The 19,576-nt window shown below is 37.2% G+C and overlaps 1 protein-coding gene across 1 annotated transcript in view; it reads left to right on the top strand.

Moving 5' to 3' along the window:
- Positions 1–6,780: 6,780 nt before the first annotated feature.
- Positions 6,781–19,576, top strand: part of LPCAT2 (Lysophosphatidylcholine acyltransferase 2) — a gene marked incomplete at its 5' end in the record, with an annotated part of 66,203 nt that continues 53,407 nt past the window's right edge. Inside the window, 7 exons of the mRNA XM_051218746.1 lie at positions 6,781–6,981; positions 7,017–7,159; positions 7,420–7,583; positions 9,755–9,813; positions 14,141–14,175; positions 16,766–16,820; positions 18,251–18,333. Coding sequence (XP_051071402.1) covers positions 6,781–6,981; positions 7,017–7,159; positions 7,420–7,583; positions 9,755–9,813; positions 14,141–14,175; positions 16,766–16,820; positions 18,251–18,333 — 740 coding nt within the window. The remainder of the gene's footprint in view (positions 6,982–7,016; positions 7,160–7,419; positions 7,584–9,754; positions 9,814–14,140; positions 14,176–16,765; positions 16,821–18,250; positions 18,334–19,576) is intronic.

A 19,576-nucleotide genomic window follows, 5' to 3' on the forward strand; every position in this document is an offset into this window, starting at 1 on the left:
TATTTCTATACAGGGTTATTAGGAGCTGATTTCAGTTAGCACAATGAGAACTTCTCTTGTGTAGAATGTTTATGAATAAATCCTACAGATTAGGAATTGTTGTTCTGTTGGATTCCTGAAGGTAAACAAAAAAGAGGAAGGCTGAAGAACACACTACGTCGAAAATTGGTAGCGGATATGAAAAGGATGACCAGCAACTGGAAAGAACTGAAAATTTTTGCACAGGACCGAGTTGGATGTAGGATGCTGATGAGCAACCTATACTCCTCCAAGAGGGTTAGAATCTGACAAGGCGAATCTGAGCTTCCTCACACCGTAAGGTATCTTCCTCATTACTAGTTGTACACTGTAAGCGTTATGCATATTGTTTCACGCTAGTTATAAATACATGTATGAATATTTAGTCAGTGGAAATATCAAAATATGGCAAGTGGTAAGGAAATATGTAAATTAGTGATAATTTCTCAGGCTTTTTTGACGTTTTCTTCAGACAACCATGAATTTTGGTGGTTTAATTTACGAAACCAAGGTTCTACTGTAATATTAACATTTCTAAATCTCTTACAGATGATAAATATTGTCTGGTTTCAAAATAAAACATCTACGAATGCGTTTTTTTCAAAGTGTTGGCAGCTGAAACAGGTCGTGGCTATGTCTTTCGGCACAAGCTTTTGTTAATAGCGAAACACTTATACATGAAGTATGTTAGAATTTTTCTGAACATATGACATTGACAGTGATTATGAGGCTAAACGATGCTTTTAGTGAAAAAAGGTTTAACTGAGTACAAAAAGAAACACAAAGCTTGGAAATGAAGGACCAGACCATTGTTCAATGAGGATATATTGACAATTTAAAATAAAATATGTAACAACGATCCATGTGCTTTAATTCCTTCCTAGCATCTGGTTGAGTGACGTTTCTACATAAATCCAAGTTGCTATCTTTCTAGTGTAAAGATTGGAAACATGCAAGACAGATTTTATCCTTTTTCATACTGTTACGCCTTGTCGTCAAACGTGTAAAAAGCTAAGATTTCCGGAAAAAACTTCGGCGTATTCTACATTTAAAAAATTGGTTTTATCAGACAGACCGCTTGCAGGCATTTTGTATAATAGATGGCAGAAGTCGGGAGTCGATATTCATTGTAAGAACCTAAAAAGCTTTTACATAATACATATACATGACCCTCCATTATCCATTAGCATTTTTCAGTCTGTTCTGCAATCTAAGCTATCTTCTCATCTCGTCTCACGGCTTTCCGCATATTCTGTGCTTCCGCTGTACTTAAACTCTTCGTTCCGTCCTATAACTTCGGGGTTACGCTCCGCGAAATAATACGAGAAATCTTATGTGCAGCATCGACTATAGTGAGATATCAGTGGCCTTGACAAGCACACTAGTGATTGATGGACTTACACCACTAGTACTTGACCGCCTCGTTTCCTAACGTATGTTTGTTTGAAAAGCACAGAATCATTAACTGTGTGCATCTAACATATTTGTTAAACTCATTCACATTATAAGCGAGGTCTAATTTGATGCTGTCCAATAAATTCGCTGTATATAAAAGTTCTGTAGGTTCTAATACGATTGTCTGTAAAAAGATTCATAAATGATTTTGAAAACTCGTAGATATTGGCGATCTTGCTCAATACGTTTGTTGGTAACATAAACGTACAGTCATTTATCTATTTCAACTATCTGACAGGACCACAATCTTGCACCTTTAAAACGTATATAATCAAATATAATTAATAATTATTCTTCCGATTTTACATACTGTTGCTTAAATTACACATAGATGTCATAACTAAAATATTACCTGTAATTGCTTATTCAGTTCGTAAACAGACAATTCACTGACCCTATGGATGCTACTCAACTACCATTGGTCATAAGAAGCACATAGTATTCTAAATTATTGAGATTTATTTCCATCTCATGTTCTACCAGTTTAAAAATATTTTTTTGATTATTACTAGCATTCAAATGTTCTGTTTTCCTATTCGCTTATTGTCTTACTAATAAATTTTGTAACTCCAAACTCCTCTTTCATATTCTGTGATTTTCTATCTGTCCTTCTCATTTCTAAACCGCATACCATCTGACCAGTATCTTATAACTCATACAATTAGTTAACTTCACTGCAGTGTGAGGTAATCACTGAATGTCTGTCCCACAGTACAAAAGCTTTACTAGTCTAGTTTGCTTGTAACATGGAACTAGTAGAAACAGTGTGTTTCAGTGAGGTATGTGTTAGGATGTGCAGAAAAATATACCAATAATTATCATATTAAGCCTAATGGTGGCCTTGAACTTTAAATGTACGCTCCCTATTTGTCGATATTTATTTCACTTGTTCAAAAATACTGTACAAATGTTGTTTTCTATTTTATGGTACGATGTGGTCTGGTTGATTGGTATATAAATAGAGTGTGTCTGAAATATAATTATTCATATCTCAGAGGCTGTGACTTGTGTTACGAACTCAACTGGCTGGGCTAGACGGCGAAGCAGGGCCAACCAGGACTCTAGGTCGTCCTTACGTGTTTACTTGTCACTGAATCGATCGATAAATACGCTGCTCCATCTAAACTGCAGTCACACGTTACAACAGTATGCAACACAGAGCCAAGATTAAAACTATTCATACATACCACAGACGTAGGAGAGCCTAGCATCACAAGAGGGGGGTAAGTAGCGTTACCGACCAACAAACATGGTGGTGAGAGATAACGTCAACCTAACCTTGTTTGCATGGCAGGACATTTTGTTGACATACGGTCTAGAGGGATGTCACGAACCAGTGGTATTGATGTTAATTTATTATGCTGAATACCTCTTCAACCCATGTTTGCAACCTTGGTTCGGTTTCACTTCTCACTGAGGAATCCTATTGCAAGAAATACTAAGCAAACACGCTAAATAGGAGTCCACTCATAACTTTACAAAATTACAACAGCAAAGAGTATTTCCCCCCTCACTCCAAAAGGATAAGGACACCCTGGAGCGTATCCAACGGCGAGCCACAAAATCGGTTCGAGGACTCAAATTTAAACCTTACGAAGAGCACCTCCATTCACTTAACCTTTACCCATTAGAGTACAGACGTCTTAGGGGTGACCTTCTGATGGCTTATAGTATCCTTAACACTTCTGGACATCCTCTCGAACACCTACTTAAGCTTAGTTCCAACACTAACCTAAGAGGTAACACCCAAAAACTGGAGACACAACATAGCAGAACGGACTGTAGACACAACTTCTACTCCTTAAGAGTTTACAAATTCTGGAATGCGCTGCCGGTCGAGCTAGTACAATCGACTTCTCAGGAGTCATTTAAGAGGCAACTTGATCTATTCTTAAAGAACTAAGGATAGTATCACACAATGATTTACTAATTTCCTTTACACTTTTATTGTTAACATACCTAGGTTCCTACCTGGAGGATTTGGTGATCCCCTGCTACTAGACACGGAAGCCTGTTAAGCGAAAGCTTCTTCTATTCCGTCCACAACCATTTGAACCATTTGAATTAATACACATAGTTCCCTCCATTATTTTAAAGAGAGCAAGAACAAAGGTTAGTGCACTAACATTTGAATTAAGTTTGATGAAAAAAATCCAGTTGGCATTCAAACACAGTTTCTTGCAAAATTTAAAAACTACACAACCCTAAACTTTCAGCCCCGTTAAATCACTTCTATTTGTACAATCCTTCATTCAATGCCATACTTTGTCTCTTTTTATGTAACCTGATGAAACATACTTGCTTGGAAAATGATCCAATAAAAGAGGATGAGTCTAAGTATTCACATATTAATTGTACCAATACAAGTGACTAAAATTCACTAGTCATGAAAACTATACATCCTGCTTTGCGTCCTTCCCTTTTTCAGTACCCTCTTGGTATACCACCGAAAACATATGTGGAGCACATGACTTCGCCCTACTCCGTCACCAATACCTCCAGAATTAATCTGTAATCGCCATCAAGAAAAAGAAAATAATACGTTGGATTTGTCGTCTTCAACCGACTGCACTGGACTTTAATTGCATTCATTCTCGACCAGTAATTACTTGTCGCAACGCAACCCCCATCATACACGCCATTTCTCATATTGAACATTAGAGTCCTACTGACATTAATATCCTAATGTATGAAAATTCATACCCGATTTATATAACCAATTTGCCTTATATCAGCGTAATCGAGTAACCCAATAAAGTCTGAAGAATTTGTAACAATTTTTTCCTGCCTGTAAACTGGAATTCCTCATGTGACGTATTGTTATCTGAGAATATATGTTGTTATTATTACCAACGGGACAAATGAAACTCAAACCTTACCATCTTGCACGTGAATTTGTTTAAATGTCATAACACAAATCTTCGCGAACGTCGAAACCCTGAAGTAAGCACTGTAGTGTCATTGGCGCCTAACCAGAAGATCTTTTAAGCCGAGTATATACTTGCCAAAAAGATTTACGTTCAACGTATGACGCCTATAGAATTTCAGCAATGGTGAGTGCGGGAACAATCGATCGGTATGGAATGGCTCGGCCTTGTAATTGTGGTCATTACGTGCAACTCATCTTTATCCACACAAAACATATCATAAGGCCTGTTATTATTGTAGTTCACTATTATCAGTAATTACAACGAGATTATTGAAGCTTTTCGGAATAGTTGCTGCACACGAACCAACAAAATCACTCCAGTTAATTCTATGTAAACCAGAGAACGAAATGACAAAAGATGAAAAACTAAACATTATCCATAAAATAACTTGTTCCAACTGCAAAAGACACTACATCGGACAAAATGAACGTCCCCTTGATCTTCACCTACATGAACAGCAACTAGCAGTCGATCGACATGACGTATCCTCGCTTATACCAGTACATGTGGACAATCGTGGACACATATTCGAAAGAAAAAATGTTGAGATCTTGGATCGAGGGAACTCTAAATGCATATGAGATTTTTTAGAGGCCTGGTACCCATGTCGATCGACAATCGACAGACACACTGAGATAAATCCATCTTAACAACTTCAATTCTACCCAACGCTTGTGCTGATGATGTCGTCCAGAAGAACTATGAAAGCTTCACGACCAAACCATCCAGTTTAAACTAGTAAAGTCCATCAAATTTTGCACAGTACAACTCTGCGAGCTTTATAGCTCACTAGTGCTACTTGTCTAGGCTATCCCACACCAATCATATTTATGGCTTTTGAGATTAGAACTGTGCCCAACCAATTTGTTATATTTGAATTAATTATTAATAAGAACGAACGAGTACTTAACGTTTCACTAGACGCTATACAGAATAGAAACCATATCAGTTCTCAATTGACGTACGATGTTTCCTAAATTATATTTCTTGACGTTTTCCTCGAGAATCTAGGCCAGCGCTAGTGAAATAATACGTTACTCGAGAACGAAAAGTGACTGTTTTACAAAGGGAATTGAATATAACAAAATATTAATGAACAATAATAGTGTCAACAGAAGCTCTCCTTTGACATCTCTCGAGAAACAGCATTTTCTAAGTCAGCTTTCAGTGATTACTTGCTTATCGAAAAGGACATTGAAAACTCGCATTATTTATGACGTAAGCAAGATGTCTCTCAACTCGAAAGAGGGCACGATCCACAAAAATTCTCCCTTTACTAGTCTATAGATCTAAAACGTGGTCTATGGGAATAGTGCCGTCACGTAAACTTAGGGTTTTCGATCATACGGTAATAGTGATTCTTGACAGTGATGTAATGTTCGTCGGTGAGGTTGTAAATGTTCATGAATGGAGGTGGTTTTGACACACGTTACATATGTCGAGTCACTACCGACTTCGACAAACAGTGTTAGCCAGTGTATAATTACACTGGTGTAGCGTCTGGTTGGAAACTCTGAGTGATATGAACCAGGATCATTCACAAAGGCTCAGATGCATTTATTTTTCACTTTTCTCCTTATATTCAACATCTTCAACATCCCTTCACAATTGCTTCCTTACCCTATCTTGTAGAACCACGTCCAATCTTTTCAAATATGATGTTCGCCGTATTATTTAGATTACTTTGCTATTTGTATTTCTGAATTCATCTTGTGCTAACATGGTCTTGCAAAATGAGTTTATGTTCACCACTGAAAAGCTTTGAGAGAATACTTCCTGGATTTTAGTAAGACGCACAGTATAAGGTGTGAGAAGGGTATCCACTGAAGACAGTGGAAGATGGTGAAACACTATCGTGGACTGATTTGTACAACATTAGATACTAGATCAGTGGTCTATATTGTTAAGCACTTGTGTATGAAACTGAAGGTGTAGGATTCGATTTCTGCTTGCATTGTCGTGAATGCGCACTTCTGAGGAGTCATATACTAGGGAGAATCGTACGTCCAGTGCTTTCGGGCCTCCAAAATTTGCAAAAGTATGGCCGGCTTGTGATATCAACGAAACCCGACAATCTTCATAATCATATGATGACAATCTAATAGTATACCAAACCTACTAGGATTACTAACAAATCAATAGATTAGCCATTTGAAAGATTCTCAAGACTTGATACTGATATGTAACACCAAGATGCCTTCGCGGTGGATGTTAGACTAACTGATTAGAATAAGTATAGTTATAAACCATTTGGACTCCCTATGCATAAAATTCATCGTATGGCACTTAGATTTTTACTTCTTCAAAGTTGGGAGTTAGATTATTGTACAAGAGAAATTTTCATTGTTATTGTTTGAGGAGTTAATTTGTTTTAGTGATGAGAAGGTCATTTGGTCTTACTGGCTCGTCTGGATCTGTCAAAGTAGGACTAATGGGTTCGAGTTCTAAGCGGGAGCGTTGTGATTCCCAGTCACTACCCGAGAGAAACTCGTTGAACGGTGATAATATCGAGCACGAAGGCGATATTCTTACTCCATTCACCTATCAATGTAGGGTTTCAACGTTGCAGTATTTTAAGGTGCTAGTTGGCATGATTGATTATTTTTAATGTAGATGTACTTGCTCACTGTAACAATACTCCCTTTTCGTGCTTTGATAATTGGTTTCCTTTTCATTGCTACACTTCTCGTTGCAAATATATTCTGGATTGGATACGGCTCGAAATCTCAAGTAAAACCTATCTGCGACTTTAGAAGGTATTGTATTGTACATTACATGTTACCTTTAGGTGGCTTATCCTGCCGATCGTACGTATGTCTGCTCGACTTGTCTTCTTTGCCGGGGGATTCCATTGGATTAAAATCCAAGGAATACGTGCGTCACGTAAAGAAGCGCCTATTATGGTTATTGCACCTCATTCATCCTTCCTTGATGCTCTTGTTGTTGTGGTTCTTGGCTTGCCATCCGTTGTTGGAAAAACAGAGTCAGCGGAATCTTTTGTTGGTGGATTTGTCAGGATGCTCCAACCCATTCTGGTTAACCGAGAAGATCCCAATTCCAGGAAGAAAGCAATTCAAGAGCTTATTCGTCGTGCAAAATCAGAAGAGGATTGGCCTCAGATTGTTATTTTCCCGGAAGGCACTTGCACCAATCGAAGCTGTATTGCAACGTTCAAACCAGGTAATCATTCCTACCTTTATAATCACAAACGTGCCAAATTTGCAAGTTTGCCTAGCTCACGCTATTATAAGCACTGCATATGTTTATCATATTTACTGGCTGTCATCCTAGTATGTGCTTATCAATTTACTTGTAAACCGTAACTAAGTGGTTGGCAGTTGTATTTTCCTTCAATTTCCTATTTCTCACCTTTTAAACGCTATGCTGGCTGAAAAATACCCTATCCAAGGGTTTAGTTGTATTGTGTGAAGCGGTGACTAAATAATTAAAACATTCATCTTTCAATTACCTTATTGCGGGTCTGAATTTTTCTTATGTATTTTATATTTTATCAGACGGCTAATATCTGTGGCCTTCATACAGGCCGGATACAGTGAGTTGCGATAATAGATTGTTGTATAGTCAGTAAACGCAACTAAAACGCTGATATGCACATGTTATTTGTCTCTGTAGTTAGTTTAAGGATTTTGTGCAGATTTTATTTAGACGCATGTTGAAACTTCTAAAAGAGGTAGTCGATAAAGGTTAGGAATCGCTTGTTGATCACCTGCTTCGGTTTGGGCACCCGGGCAGCATCACAGCCCTCACATATATAAAATGAGATTTGTGTGGCGCATATGTATTTGGAGCCTACTTGTACCAATATCTGTGTGTGTGTTGATCATCACCGTTGAGTCAAAGGGGCAAATAGCACAAACCATAGTATTAACAGATAGTCATCATGTTTTCATCTTGTCCTGATAAAGGCGATCACTTTCGCGCAAAACAGGTACTCTAAATACATAAATAATAATCATTCGAACTGAACGTTGATGTAAGCTGTAAGTTGCCACAGGTTATCAGCTTACACATTGGCTCGTAATTGCTATGATGCCTTTTTTAAAAACATTTTTCTCAACAGATGCCTAACTCATATGTTACTAGTATTTTAAAATTGTCTGAAATGTTATAACTCGTGGGTTTGTGTCCCTAATAGTGAATAAAATAATGATACCACCAATTAGAGAACAGTGAATTGTCGACTGGACCAATGACGCATAAAACCCGTACGAGCAGTCTAGAGTCTTTACCGGTCCTTCTTCGTTCCTAGCCCTGCCTGTTAAGTCCAGAACACCAATCTCAGCCTCCATGATATGAATCATGTATTTCAAACATACTGGGTTTTTATCCAAACCAAAGAGACTACATCGCATCACAAAAAAGAAAACATCTTACAATACTAGCCAAAAGTGGCTGTGAATGTGGAATACTGTAATTAATAGACTGGGCATAACTCAAAAACGGTAAATCATATAATAATAGTCTATGGGTCAAAATAAAGCTTTGATTAAGAGGAACATGAATATGCTTACTTTAGCTACTTTATAATTATACAAAAAAAATATATTTATCGTACTGGTCCACAAATAGTCCTCAAAATTTACCATTCATAATTCTCGTCAGAATATAACACTAGTAAAGTAGCCTAATTAGTCGTCATTTTGCAGAGTTTCTAATACATTTGTGTTATTTATTTACCTTTCAGAGGAAAAAAATAAACCTACTGCTTTTTTGAATTCATAGTAGTTAATTCAGTGGTGGTAATATATAAAAGAAAAATTGCATATGATAGTACAGGAAGAAAGAATTAGTTAGTAGAAAGAAAGAAATGAAGCGGTTTTAATATCGCCTAAACTTATATTGGTATTGAGTTTTAGTTTATATTAGTATTTCATTTTTACTACCATTAAATCAATTAGTTATGCAAATCTCTTACATTGTTCCATATCACATCTTTACTTTTTATGGGTTAGACACATTATTTTGGTATCCAAGATAAAGTTTATGAAATTTTCCTTAAACCTTCTGCTACTCGATAGTTGTTTAGCTAAAACCAGTAATTGTTCGAACTGAGACAAATTTTGTTTGATAATTACTTGGTGGGTTTGTAACAACTACACTAATTCAATGGAAAATCGACTGTTGAAAAACTGAGTGCCTTAATGTCAACATGAATCATGACACTATAAATTAGGCTGTTGACTGCCTAAATGTGTTACGTGATCAAAGTGCATGTTGAAATAATTCTATCAAGCGTTATCAAATGTGCATACTGTTTAGGAATTTCACACAAGAATAAATTGGTGAGCTTATGAATTTAACAGCTGTTTTGTTCGAAATTTTATTTCTAGGGGCTTTCAATGCAGGTGTACCGGTTCAACCAGTAATCGTTCGCTGGCCAAATAAAGTGGTAAGTGGAGTCATGACACTCATTGTACGTATACCAAGATATTAAACTTTTTAATAATATTGTCTTAGTATCTGTTTTTCTCTAATATCCAACTTGGTAGCTTGGGTTTGCTCGTAGATTCTTGAAACCCTCAATGTTGGAAAATTATTCTGAATACGCTTCATCTCCTCATGGATTTTTGTTACATTTACAAAATAACAGGAGTTCAATCAACATGAGTGTTTCATTTTCAAGGATGTATTGGGCTGGCATTCATGTATTTTCCTATCATATGTTTTATATTGCTGATGTACAAACCATTCCTGTCTCTCGATGAAAGCGCTTAAATGAGCTTTTCAATCGAGTGTTAAATACTTGAAATTTCGTGTTACTGATGACAAAACTGCAGCTGAAACCTATTACATAGAAGTTGTCAATTGTCTTCCCTCATTATTTTATTCTATTTGATCGATGTAGCCCTGCAAACCTTCAAGCTCTTGAATCTCAATTAACGTGGTTTTTATCCAATACGTTTTCCAAACGTGTTTCCAACCTATGGTTTTATGTTTGTTTCATAAAAACTTAGTGTTAGACTACATACTATTAGCAACCTGAGTTTCTGTGCCATCATTTTCAGATATAAGTTTTTCCATCGTAATATTTTAGAGAACTCACTTTTTATGTTATTCCTCATTGCTGGTCTCAGCATCTTAATCATTTCCGTCTCATTCAATTATTAAATCACCTAACAGTTTCATTTCTCTGACTGTTCATCAAGACACCTCGGGGTTATCCGTGTGGTTTCCTGTATGTCATTAAATTACCCAAATAGGAGATTGGATTTACCCATATGCTCACTTATTATAGTTTAAACTGTTTCAGGAATAATTATTGCTATAAATTGCAAAGATGGGTTTATGCAATTGTGTGTTGGGTGTTTGGCGGTTCGTACATTAACCATTAAGTGAGACAATCAATCATACAAAATATTCCAGATCAATTGACCAGAGACCATCAGTAATAACCTGCTGTGGCAGGAAACAAACCGGCTTTCAGCTTAGAAAATTAGGATAAGGTACTGCAATAATCATCAATTTGCGTCACAAGTCAAGTTTCAACGTGGGATTCCCAAGGCAAAAGAAAACGAGGCAAACCGAATCGCATGGCGCTGTGTTTTGACAACACGTCAGAAGGATCAGTAGCACTTCAACAAGTGGGAAGGAGAGCCCACCACAGAGTTAGCTGGAAATTCCTGGTCGACGGCTTGTGCCTCATAAGGAGTAGCATGCTTAAATGCAGTGATATTATTACTTTTTGACTGTTAATTCCAAGTCTATTTTTTATTTGAATACAAATATTGGTACAAGGGGGCTGTCTCGACGTGTGATGTTCAGTGGTATAGGAGTAGGTTGAAAGAAAGCTAGAGGCGGCCAGACCAAAACATGGCACAAGTCCATGAAGTCATTGACAAGTGGACTAAGTCATGTTGGTAGGTGTAGACTACCTGGTTGGGGACCGCGAGATGATAGCAACCGATGGTTAAAGACCCTGAATGACATGGCTCAAAATCGTTTGCAATGGTGCAGGTGCACCCACTCTTTGTGTTCTCCCAAATTTTGATCTCCTTATTCCTCCTTGTTTCTTTTTCTCTTTCCAAATTTATTTCACTGGATTATACTCCTTGTATAACATCTTCAAACTCTATTTTTTCTGATTACAGCTTATAATTTTACTACATCTAGCACTACGGGATTTGAATCGACCACTGCATCTCTGTGCTAATGTGGTATGGCAACTCGAGCTGATGTACGTACGTACGAAGTTCTACGTTGTTACTGAATGACTGACAAGGGGACACCAAATATACATGTGCCCAGTCGAGAGCAAACATTTAGATCATATTGATATTAATCACTTATTTATTTATTTGGACAAATAAACACTGCTACAAGGAGGCACCAAACAGACATGCGCCACATAAATCATTCGGTTTGTGTAAGGGCTGTGATACTGCCCGGGTGCCCAAACTGAAGCAGGTGGTTCTCTTAGGAGGCCACACCACAAGTCTTTGATATAAAAGTCTGATCCACAAGCCAGTGGAGCAACTTTAGCGGAAGCAACCATATGGTAGCCGGTGACCAATAATTGGTTCATACGCCATTTGTTACTTCAGGATACTGGATCCAATTAGCACCATTGGTTTGGAATCAGGGTTTCCCAACTAACCTTGGTGGACCCTCCGTGTTCACCAACCCGGTTAAAGAGCCGAAGTTTCGCTTTTCGTCCTCTCAATTTCATACACGACCATGCGTATATAGTCTCTGCTAGGGAAGTCTTACTCACTGCCTTCTCGTGGCGGGGTTGTTGTTTACCAAATGAAGAGGACGAAAGCGAAACTTACTTCATGTATACTCACTTTCGAACTTATACATCAGCTCACCCATGGCGCAAACTCGGTTCTATCTAAAGGATCTCGAGTCACTGACTGGTCGAAAATTGAACGCTACCACCAAACACGAATGCTGAAACATTTTTTCTGAAACCAAGTGCACCATTGAAACTGACCGCCTTCAACGTTCGCTCACTAATGCAGATCGGACAACAGATAGGGCTGGCTATGTCCCGACAGATTGCAGCCCGGATAAATTCCTTTTAGAGTACCTATCTGGACTATGATCATGCCCTTGTTTGCGCCAATATTATCTTACGTTTCAGTGGTCAGCAAATTCATTGTCCCAAACGGATGAGTGTCAGTAAAGTGTTACGGGTTAATTTATATACCACAAATCGGCATCCTTAATTGACTTCACTTGACACCTGGAATATCTTTTTAAGGCATTGTGTAACTCTTATCTAGTGTTGTTTCAGTTGTCTTGAATTCCTGTTTTGGTCTTCGTTATCAAGTAATAATAACATATAATGGCCCCCTAAAATCACCAAAGCGAATGGTGTTTTTGAGAGCTACTTTCTTTTTCCACCCCTTTTTCGTATATCAGCTTATCGAACTTGGAGCGCTTTTGATGGAGCCAATCTTCCCAGGGAGATGCTGATCTGCCTGAAGAATGTGAGTGGCAAGTATGTCTGAAGAAATGGTTCCAGCAATCTTTTAAGTGAAATCCTCAGTGTTTGGTACATGTTTCTTCCCTTCGTACTAATTTAGTACTAAAGCATATGTAGTTTTTTTGTGAATAATGTTTTGAGGTACCATTTAGCTACAGATGTCTTTTAATTTCCATAAGCATATATGGAAAGAGATTACTAAAATATTGTTTCACATGTGTAAATTGCCAAACGTACATTTATTTAGTCAACTGAGATATAGTCTGGTGTTACATTAGGTTGCAATGCATTTGGTAAACACTTGACCCTCATAGCCTTGTGGCAATGTTTGCCGTTGAAGTGAGTGCCTAGCAGTCATATCACGTGACCAGCTAGCAAGTTTGTTTTGGAGTGGCTACCTGAAATACACTAAGGATTTGCACTTAACGTTATACTACTTTGTTCTTGATGTGATGCTCTAGATAATACTTTTACCCACCAAATTCATAACGATTCATTTCCTGTCCATAAATAATTCAAGCCGTTCCAAATACTCTGAGAATATGGTTTGGTGTATATGGACACTAGAAAATCGCTTTTTCTCTAGATATCTCGCGAGTCTATGGGCTTTAGACATTTTTTCACAGTACAGGTATTTCCGGTCCTAAGTTGTTTCTTTCTGCATGGTTCTATTTATATAGAAACGTTTTCATTATGAGGTATAACTTTACCAAATATCACCCGTTAATGAGAAGCTTTTGTTACCTCACTGATCTGACGTGTCATTGGGTGGTTGCATATTGTATGATCGTTTACTTACATACCCAACGCTTTACACTGATATTTGATAGGTCATATTCAATCTGATTGACTGTCTTTGAAATTTAACTTCTTAGTCCTCTAGTTATTCGTTGCATGTAAATAGTAGAATTTTGAGTTCGTTTCAAACGAATATTGTATTAAAATCGCTCAATTTCCCCCCCGAAACTAGTAAAAATTCATGGAAGTTGGTTACGGACTTAGTGGCAAACGCAGCATAAAAATATATGTAATGTGTGACTTTTTTCAGCCACTGTCGCTTTTTAAATTTATTTCTGATTAATGATTCGCACTGCTGAGGAGTCCCATACTAGGACGAAACGGCCGTCCAGTGCTTCCAGGTTTTCCATGGCGGTCTAGCTTCAACTGACTCATGATTACAATCTGTGAGATTCTCTAAACATTGTTGCATGATGTTCCTCCCTTTACTTGTTGTTTACCATCTATCATTAATGTGTAAATAAATATTTGTTTCTTTCTTGTATTCCAGGACAGCGTGACTTGGGTTTGCGAAGGTCCTGGTGTGTAAGTAACTGTTAGTTAACCGGTTGATATATTTCCTAACACTGTCTGCGAAATCTATTCACTATAATTTTGTTTTTATCCGGCTTCAAACTAAGATAACACGCTAGAACTGGTTTTAACTCTCGACATTTATTTAGCGGATTTTTTCCTGTTTACAAACTAAATCTAAAATTTGTTCTAAATTCGAACCGTATCTTACCCTCTAAATCCAAGTTGTTACTTCAGCACCAGTCAGTCAGTCAGTAACAACGTAGAACTTCGTGCGTACGTACATCAGTTCGAGTTGCCACACCACATTAGCACAGAGATACAGTTGTCGATTCAAATCCCGTAGTGGTAGAGGTAATAAGAGTATAAGCAATAATCGGGAAGATTAGGGTTTGGAGATGTTATTTAAAGAGTATAATCCAGTGAAATAAATTTGTGAAGAGGAAAAAAAGGACATGAAGTATTCAGAAGATTAGAATTTGGGAGAACACAGAGAGTGGATGCACCTGCGCCATTGCAAACGATTTTGAGCCATGTACTTCAGCACCAACCAGAGTCAACACCTGAACTAATGATAGGGAATCAAGTATTCAAACGCGTCGACAACTTCACTTATCTTGGAAGTCTGATCAGTCCTAATGAGTTGGTGTCTGACGAAATCTCTGCACGAATTTAAATAGCTCGTTTAGTTTTTGCCAACTTACGTCACCGATGGCGAATGCGAGATATCCGTCTATCAATAAAAGGACGAGAACACTACGCGGCAGTTCGTTCTGTTTTAATTTACGGCAGCGAAACGTGGCTATTGGGAGTTGAAGATACTCGTAAGCTACTAGTATTTGACCACAGATGCCTTAGAAATATCGCTGGCATCTTCTGGGATCACAAGGTAAGTAATAGTGAGGTTAGATGCATGGTATTAGGGAATGATGGCAAACCAGTTGATGAGGTTGTGAATCTTCATCGACTGAGATGGTTGGGCAACGTATTACGTATGCCTGAACACCGAATACCACGGCGCTCTATGCTGACTAGTGTTGGAGATGGATGGAAGAAATTTAGGTGTGGCCAAACCGAAACGTGGCATCAGTGCTTGAATTCACTAACTTCTGGTTTGAGCCATGTTGGTAGATGCAGACTACTTGATTGGGATCCGTGCGACTGTCGTAACCAATGGTTGGAGACTCTTGTTGACATAGCTCAGAATCGATCACAATCGCGTCGGTGTATACACTGTTTGTCTTCCCTTAAACTAAGTGATTAAAATCACTTCATACCTTTCTTTGTACGAACTAATTCTTTCTCGCTGTACTATGTCTTTATATGCGATCTTTCTTCTATATATCACCCCCATTAAAGTAACTACTATGAATCCAGTGTTCATCTTGTTGTGCTAATGATGTGTGTCAACTTGAACCAATGCATATATGTGCCTGGTCCTACGTTGTAACTGACTGACTGAATTGTTCCAAGCCCCTGTTAGTAAATATATTTAGTGTGTAGCTGTACCTGGAAAATCGTTGGGAGTTTTCGTTTGTTGAACGCTAGTGACTGTTGCGTTCATGTTTTTGCTAATCACGTCGGTAATTATAGTTTTATTTATATTGGCGTCGCAAGACATGTTTTTATTCATATGGACCCCATTATTAATGAATAGTAAATTATCCTTATTGAAAATTAAGTGATCAAGATTGTCACATGTGCAGTTTTATGACATTTACTAAATACATAATATATATGCATTAATACAACAAGAACACTACATACAATTCTACATTCTCACATGTTTCAAACGAATTATTTTAGAACAGTAATCTCATTCACGCATGAGTTGGATAATAATCAATGACAGGCCGGCTAATGTGGGATGTTCAATACGAAAAATTGTGATTAGCTATTTTTCATCATATAACTGCGATTTTCAAAATATTTTACGGCTTTGTTATTACTGATAAGCGTATAATTTCGAATCTGACATCTCGATCTAATCAACTGAGCAACCCATTCAAGTGCTCTAAGTTTATTAACATTAACCGCCCAGAATTTTTTAGCATTTTATGACTTAATACCAAGAGTCTGAACAAGATCCTTGGAACAAATGTACTCCCAACTTTCTGTTAATCATTTGGTAACACGATATATGAAAACTTTCATCTGGTTTGAAGGAAAATAATTCCATTTCTTTGATAAAAATCTGGTTTTTAAGATGTAGGATTTGGTTATTTTATTCTTATTTTTAACAATGAACTGCCTGCTTAATAACAAATATATTTTTGTCATATCCCAGTGAGTAGAAAAATTGTATTTCTGACGTTTCGTGAGTTATTGTAAGGCACTTCTTCAGAGCAAATAAATCACCGACACTAAATAAACACAAGTTTTAAACTCTGACGAAGTGTCTTACATTAAGTCGCGAAACGTCAGAAATACTATTTTCCTACTCATTGGGATATAAAAAAAATACATTTATTGTTAACTCTACCGAATGTTCAATTTATTTGAAACTTTCAAGTCGAACTTTGCTATGTATACCTAAGAAGTGACTGCTTGTATCACGTAATTTATTAAACCTATTTTTTCTCCCTCTCATCAATGCCCTAAGGTTTAAGTTACTATGGTTGTTGCTGTCACAGTTCAACAATAGATTGGAAATCGAAGTAAGTTATCTGTGTTTTGTTTAAAAAAATATTGAATGTTAGTAAAAAATAATTAATTAAGGTAATAATTGAGAGAGGTTCTCCACATTGATTATTATGTCAGGTATGGTCCTGAATATAAACCAGTAACGATCGTACTGTAATGTCTTTTTTACAGTTTTCGTAACAATGAAATGATCATCAACTGAAAAAATGTCCCTTAAATATATTTTTGACTATACTGTACATTTTATTAAATGTTATTTCTGTTGGCTACTTTTTTTCACTATATCGTCTCTCCTTTATTTCTTCACTCTTCCCTTCATTTGTGCTGCACATGTAAAGGAATTAAAATTGATGAGTTACGGATGAATTGTGTTCGTGCTCTTTTATATCCAATATTTAGTATCTTATCGCTCAGCTTTTGGGTGAATTGTATGTCGCAAAGCTGTTAAAAAACCGTGCCTTAGTTTGATGGTATCAATTTACACAATTGTCACAAGAATATGAAATTGAGTTGAATAGATTACAGGAAAATCCTATGTCGACAACATCATAGCGTAATAGAATTTGTGGGCATATTGGATTCAGTTAGTTATGCTTTGATGAACACAAAAATCATACTAATAGACAAAATATGTGTTTAGGTGGGCAAAGTTTTCGTTTTTTGTTTGGATGTTACCAATCATGTTTTGTGCTTCAGTCAACAACTGCGTAGATATGAAATAAAGATGATTTTAATTAATACCAATCACATTTTATTGAATCAATGTTGAGTTGAATTCTAACCGATTATGATGAAAAGAATTTTACAATAAAAGCCAGTAACTGGTCATTTTTTCACTATATTGAAACATCGACTTCGGTGGCTTAGACATGTATTTTATGTATGTCGTCCCAGAGAATTCCTCGTCGTGCATTATTTGCTGACTCTGGGACTGGTTAGAAAAAGCGGAGAGGTGGTCAGTGTATGACATGGTGTTTGTGGTATGAAATTGTTGTACAGGACTGGCTTCTGTTGGTGCTTCACGACTCCCATTTTGGGGTCCTGGAGATGGCGCGACACAGTGGCTAGAGACGTTATCAGATGTGGCTCAGAATAGAAGCCAGCGACGATCGTGTTGTAATTTTCTTTACTTCATAAACTAAGCGTTACTTCTTTAACTGAAAGAATTCTTTCTGGTTATATTTTTGCTAACTGAACTGTTTCTCCCACTATCAATTATTTAAATATTATTTCTCTCTCATACTTTAATTTCTTTTCGTTGTAGTTTTTTATTATACACACTTTGCATTCTCTATCTCTTCACAATCTCATTGTTATTTATGTAGCGCATATGTATTTGGTGCTTACTTGTACCAATATTTATGCGTTCAAATAAATAAAGATTTATTATGAGCAATTATTTTGAGTGTTTTAACATATCTTTCAATTTTTTTTTATTTCAAAGTTTTTACCAGTTTATCAACCAAACGAAGATGAACAAATGGACGCTCAATTATATGCTAATAATATCCGTCGGATCATGGCGGAGTCAGTTCACTTTCTGTTTATTTATTCTTAAAATTAGGGATGTCTTAAACATATTTATTCTTGGTTCTTTTAACGAGTTAAAAAACCGACCGTTGTTGCTACTCCCGACCGTTGTTGCTACCTTGACGTGGTGGTCGGGCTTGCCTATCGTGATGAAGCAACCGAGCTATACTGGCTGGAACAACCGTTCCTCAAGGTCCTACCATGTCAGACAGGTCGGTTGAAGAGCGGTAAGACTAAAAGCAACAAACCCAAGGTCCGAAGGCGAAGTCGTTCTGCTGACTGTACAGAGGTGTGACAGCAGTAAGGTGTTTCCTTCAGACAACCAGCATGACAGCGATGCTGCCTTCCCACAAGAAGGGGTGGGGTTAGAAAAGGTCGACCCTAAAAATGTGCACCTCACCTTACCTCACGGATTTCCGTCTCCGGCGGTAAGGCCCTTTGAAGAACGGAGCTAACACATTAAAAACCTCCCACGAAAAGGCCGTGCGCGACCGGCCTCAAGCAGTTGTCCCTTGGGCACTGCGGTCACGCTCTCAGGTCACTGAGATCGCCTCTAATCCAATTTCCTTTTCAGGTACCTCCAGAAGAACCTTTCCACGGTGTGGGCAACCGGGAAGTGATAATCGCCCTCATACCTCTAACAGCACCCAAGTTAAAAAACCTGTAACAGTAGAATACAAATATATTAATACATTTCAATTTTAAGATGTAGAGACTTATCCAGCGAATTTATCCGTTCGTAAGAGGAATTAAGCAACTCAGAATCTTTATAAAAACCAAAAAAACATCGAAAAATGCGAAGAAAATGTGCATAGATTATTTTCATATACTTCCTTGTGAGTAAAGGATGAATGCTGTTCAACTACAAAAATTGTTGTTTTTCTTGCTGTTTATACAAGTAATTTTTGGTATATTGAACGGTTCACAACAGTTTTTGTTTTTTTGTGATCTGAAGTTTGTTAAAGTAAAGCTAAAAATATTATTAACACAGGTTATGGAACCTGGAGTTATAATAAGTTGGGAAGAAGTGTATGCTGAGGAATAAATGCGAATATGACTATACTATTCAATGGGGGAATATAGATTTCGTTGACAATACAAATGGCTATTGAGTTTTGGGACTTGCATCCGTTTGTATTATAACGAGATTAAATTCAACCAGAATAAGTCATTTCGTTAAATAATCCGTTTCGCCATACATAAGAATTGTCAATAATTACATTCTTTTGTGTAAACATTT

Source organism: Schistosoma haematobium, chromosome ZW, assembly GCF_000699445.3.
Source record: "Schistosoma haematobium chromosome ZW, whole genome shotgun sequence".
NCBI lineage: Eukaryota > Metazoa > Platyhelminthes > Trematoda > Strigeidida > Schistosomatidae > Schistosoma > Schistosoma haematobium.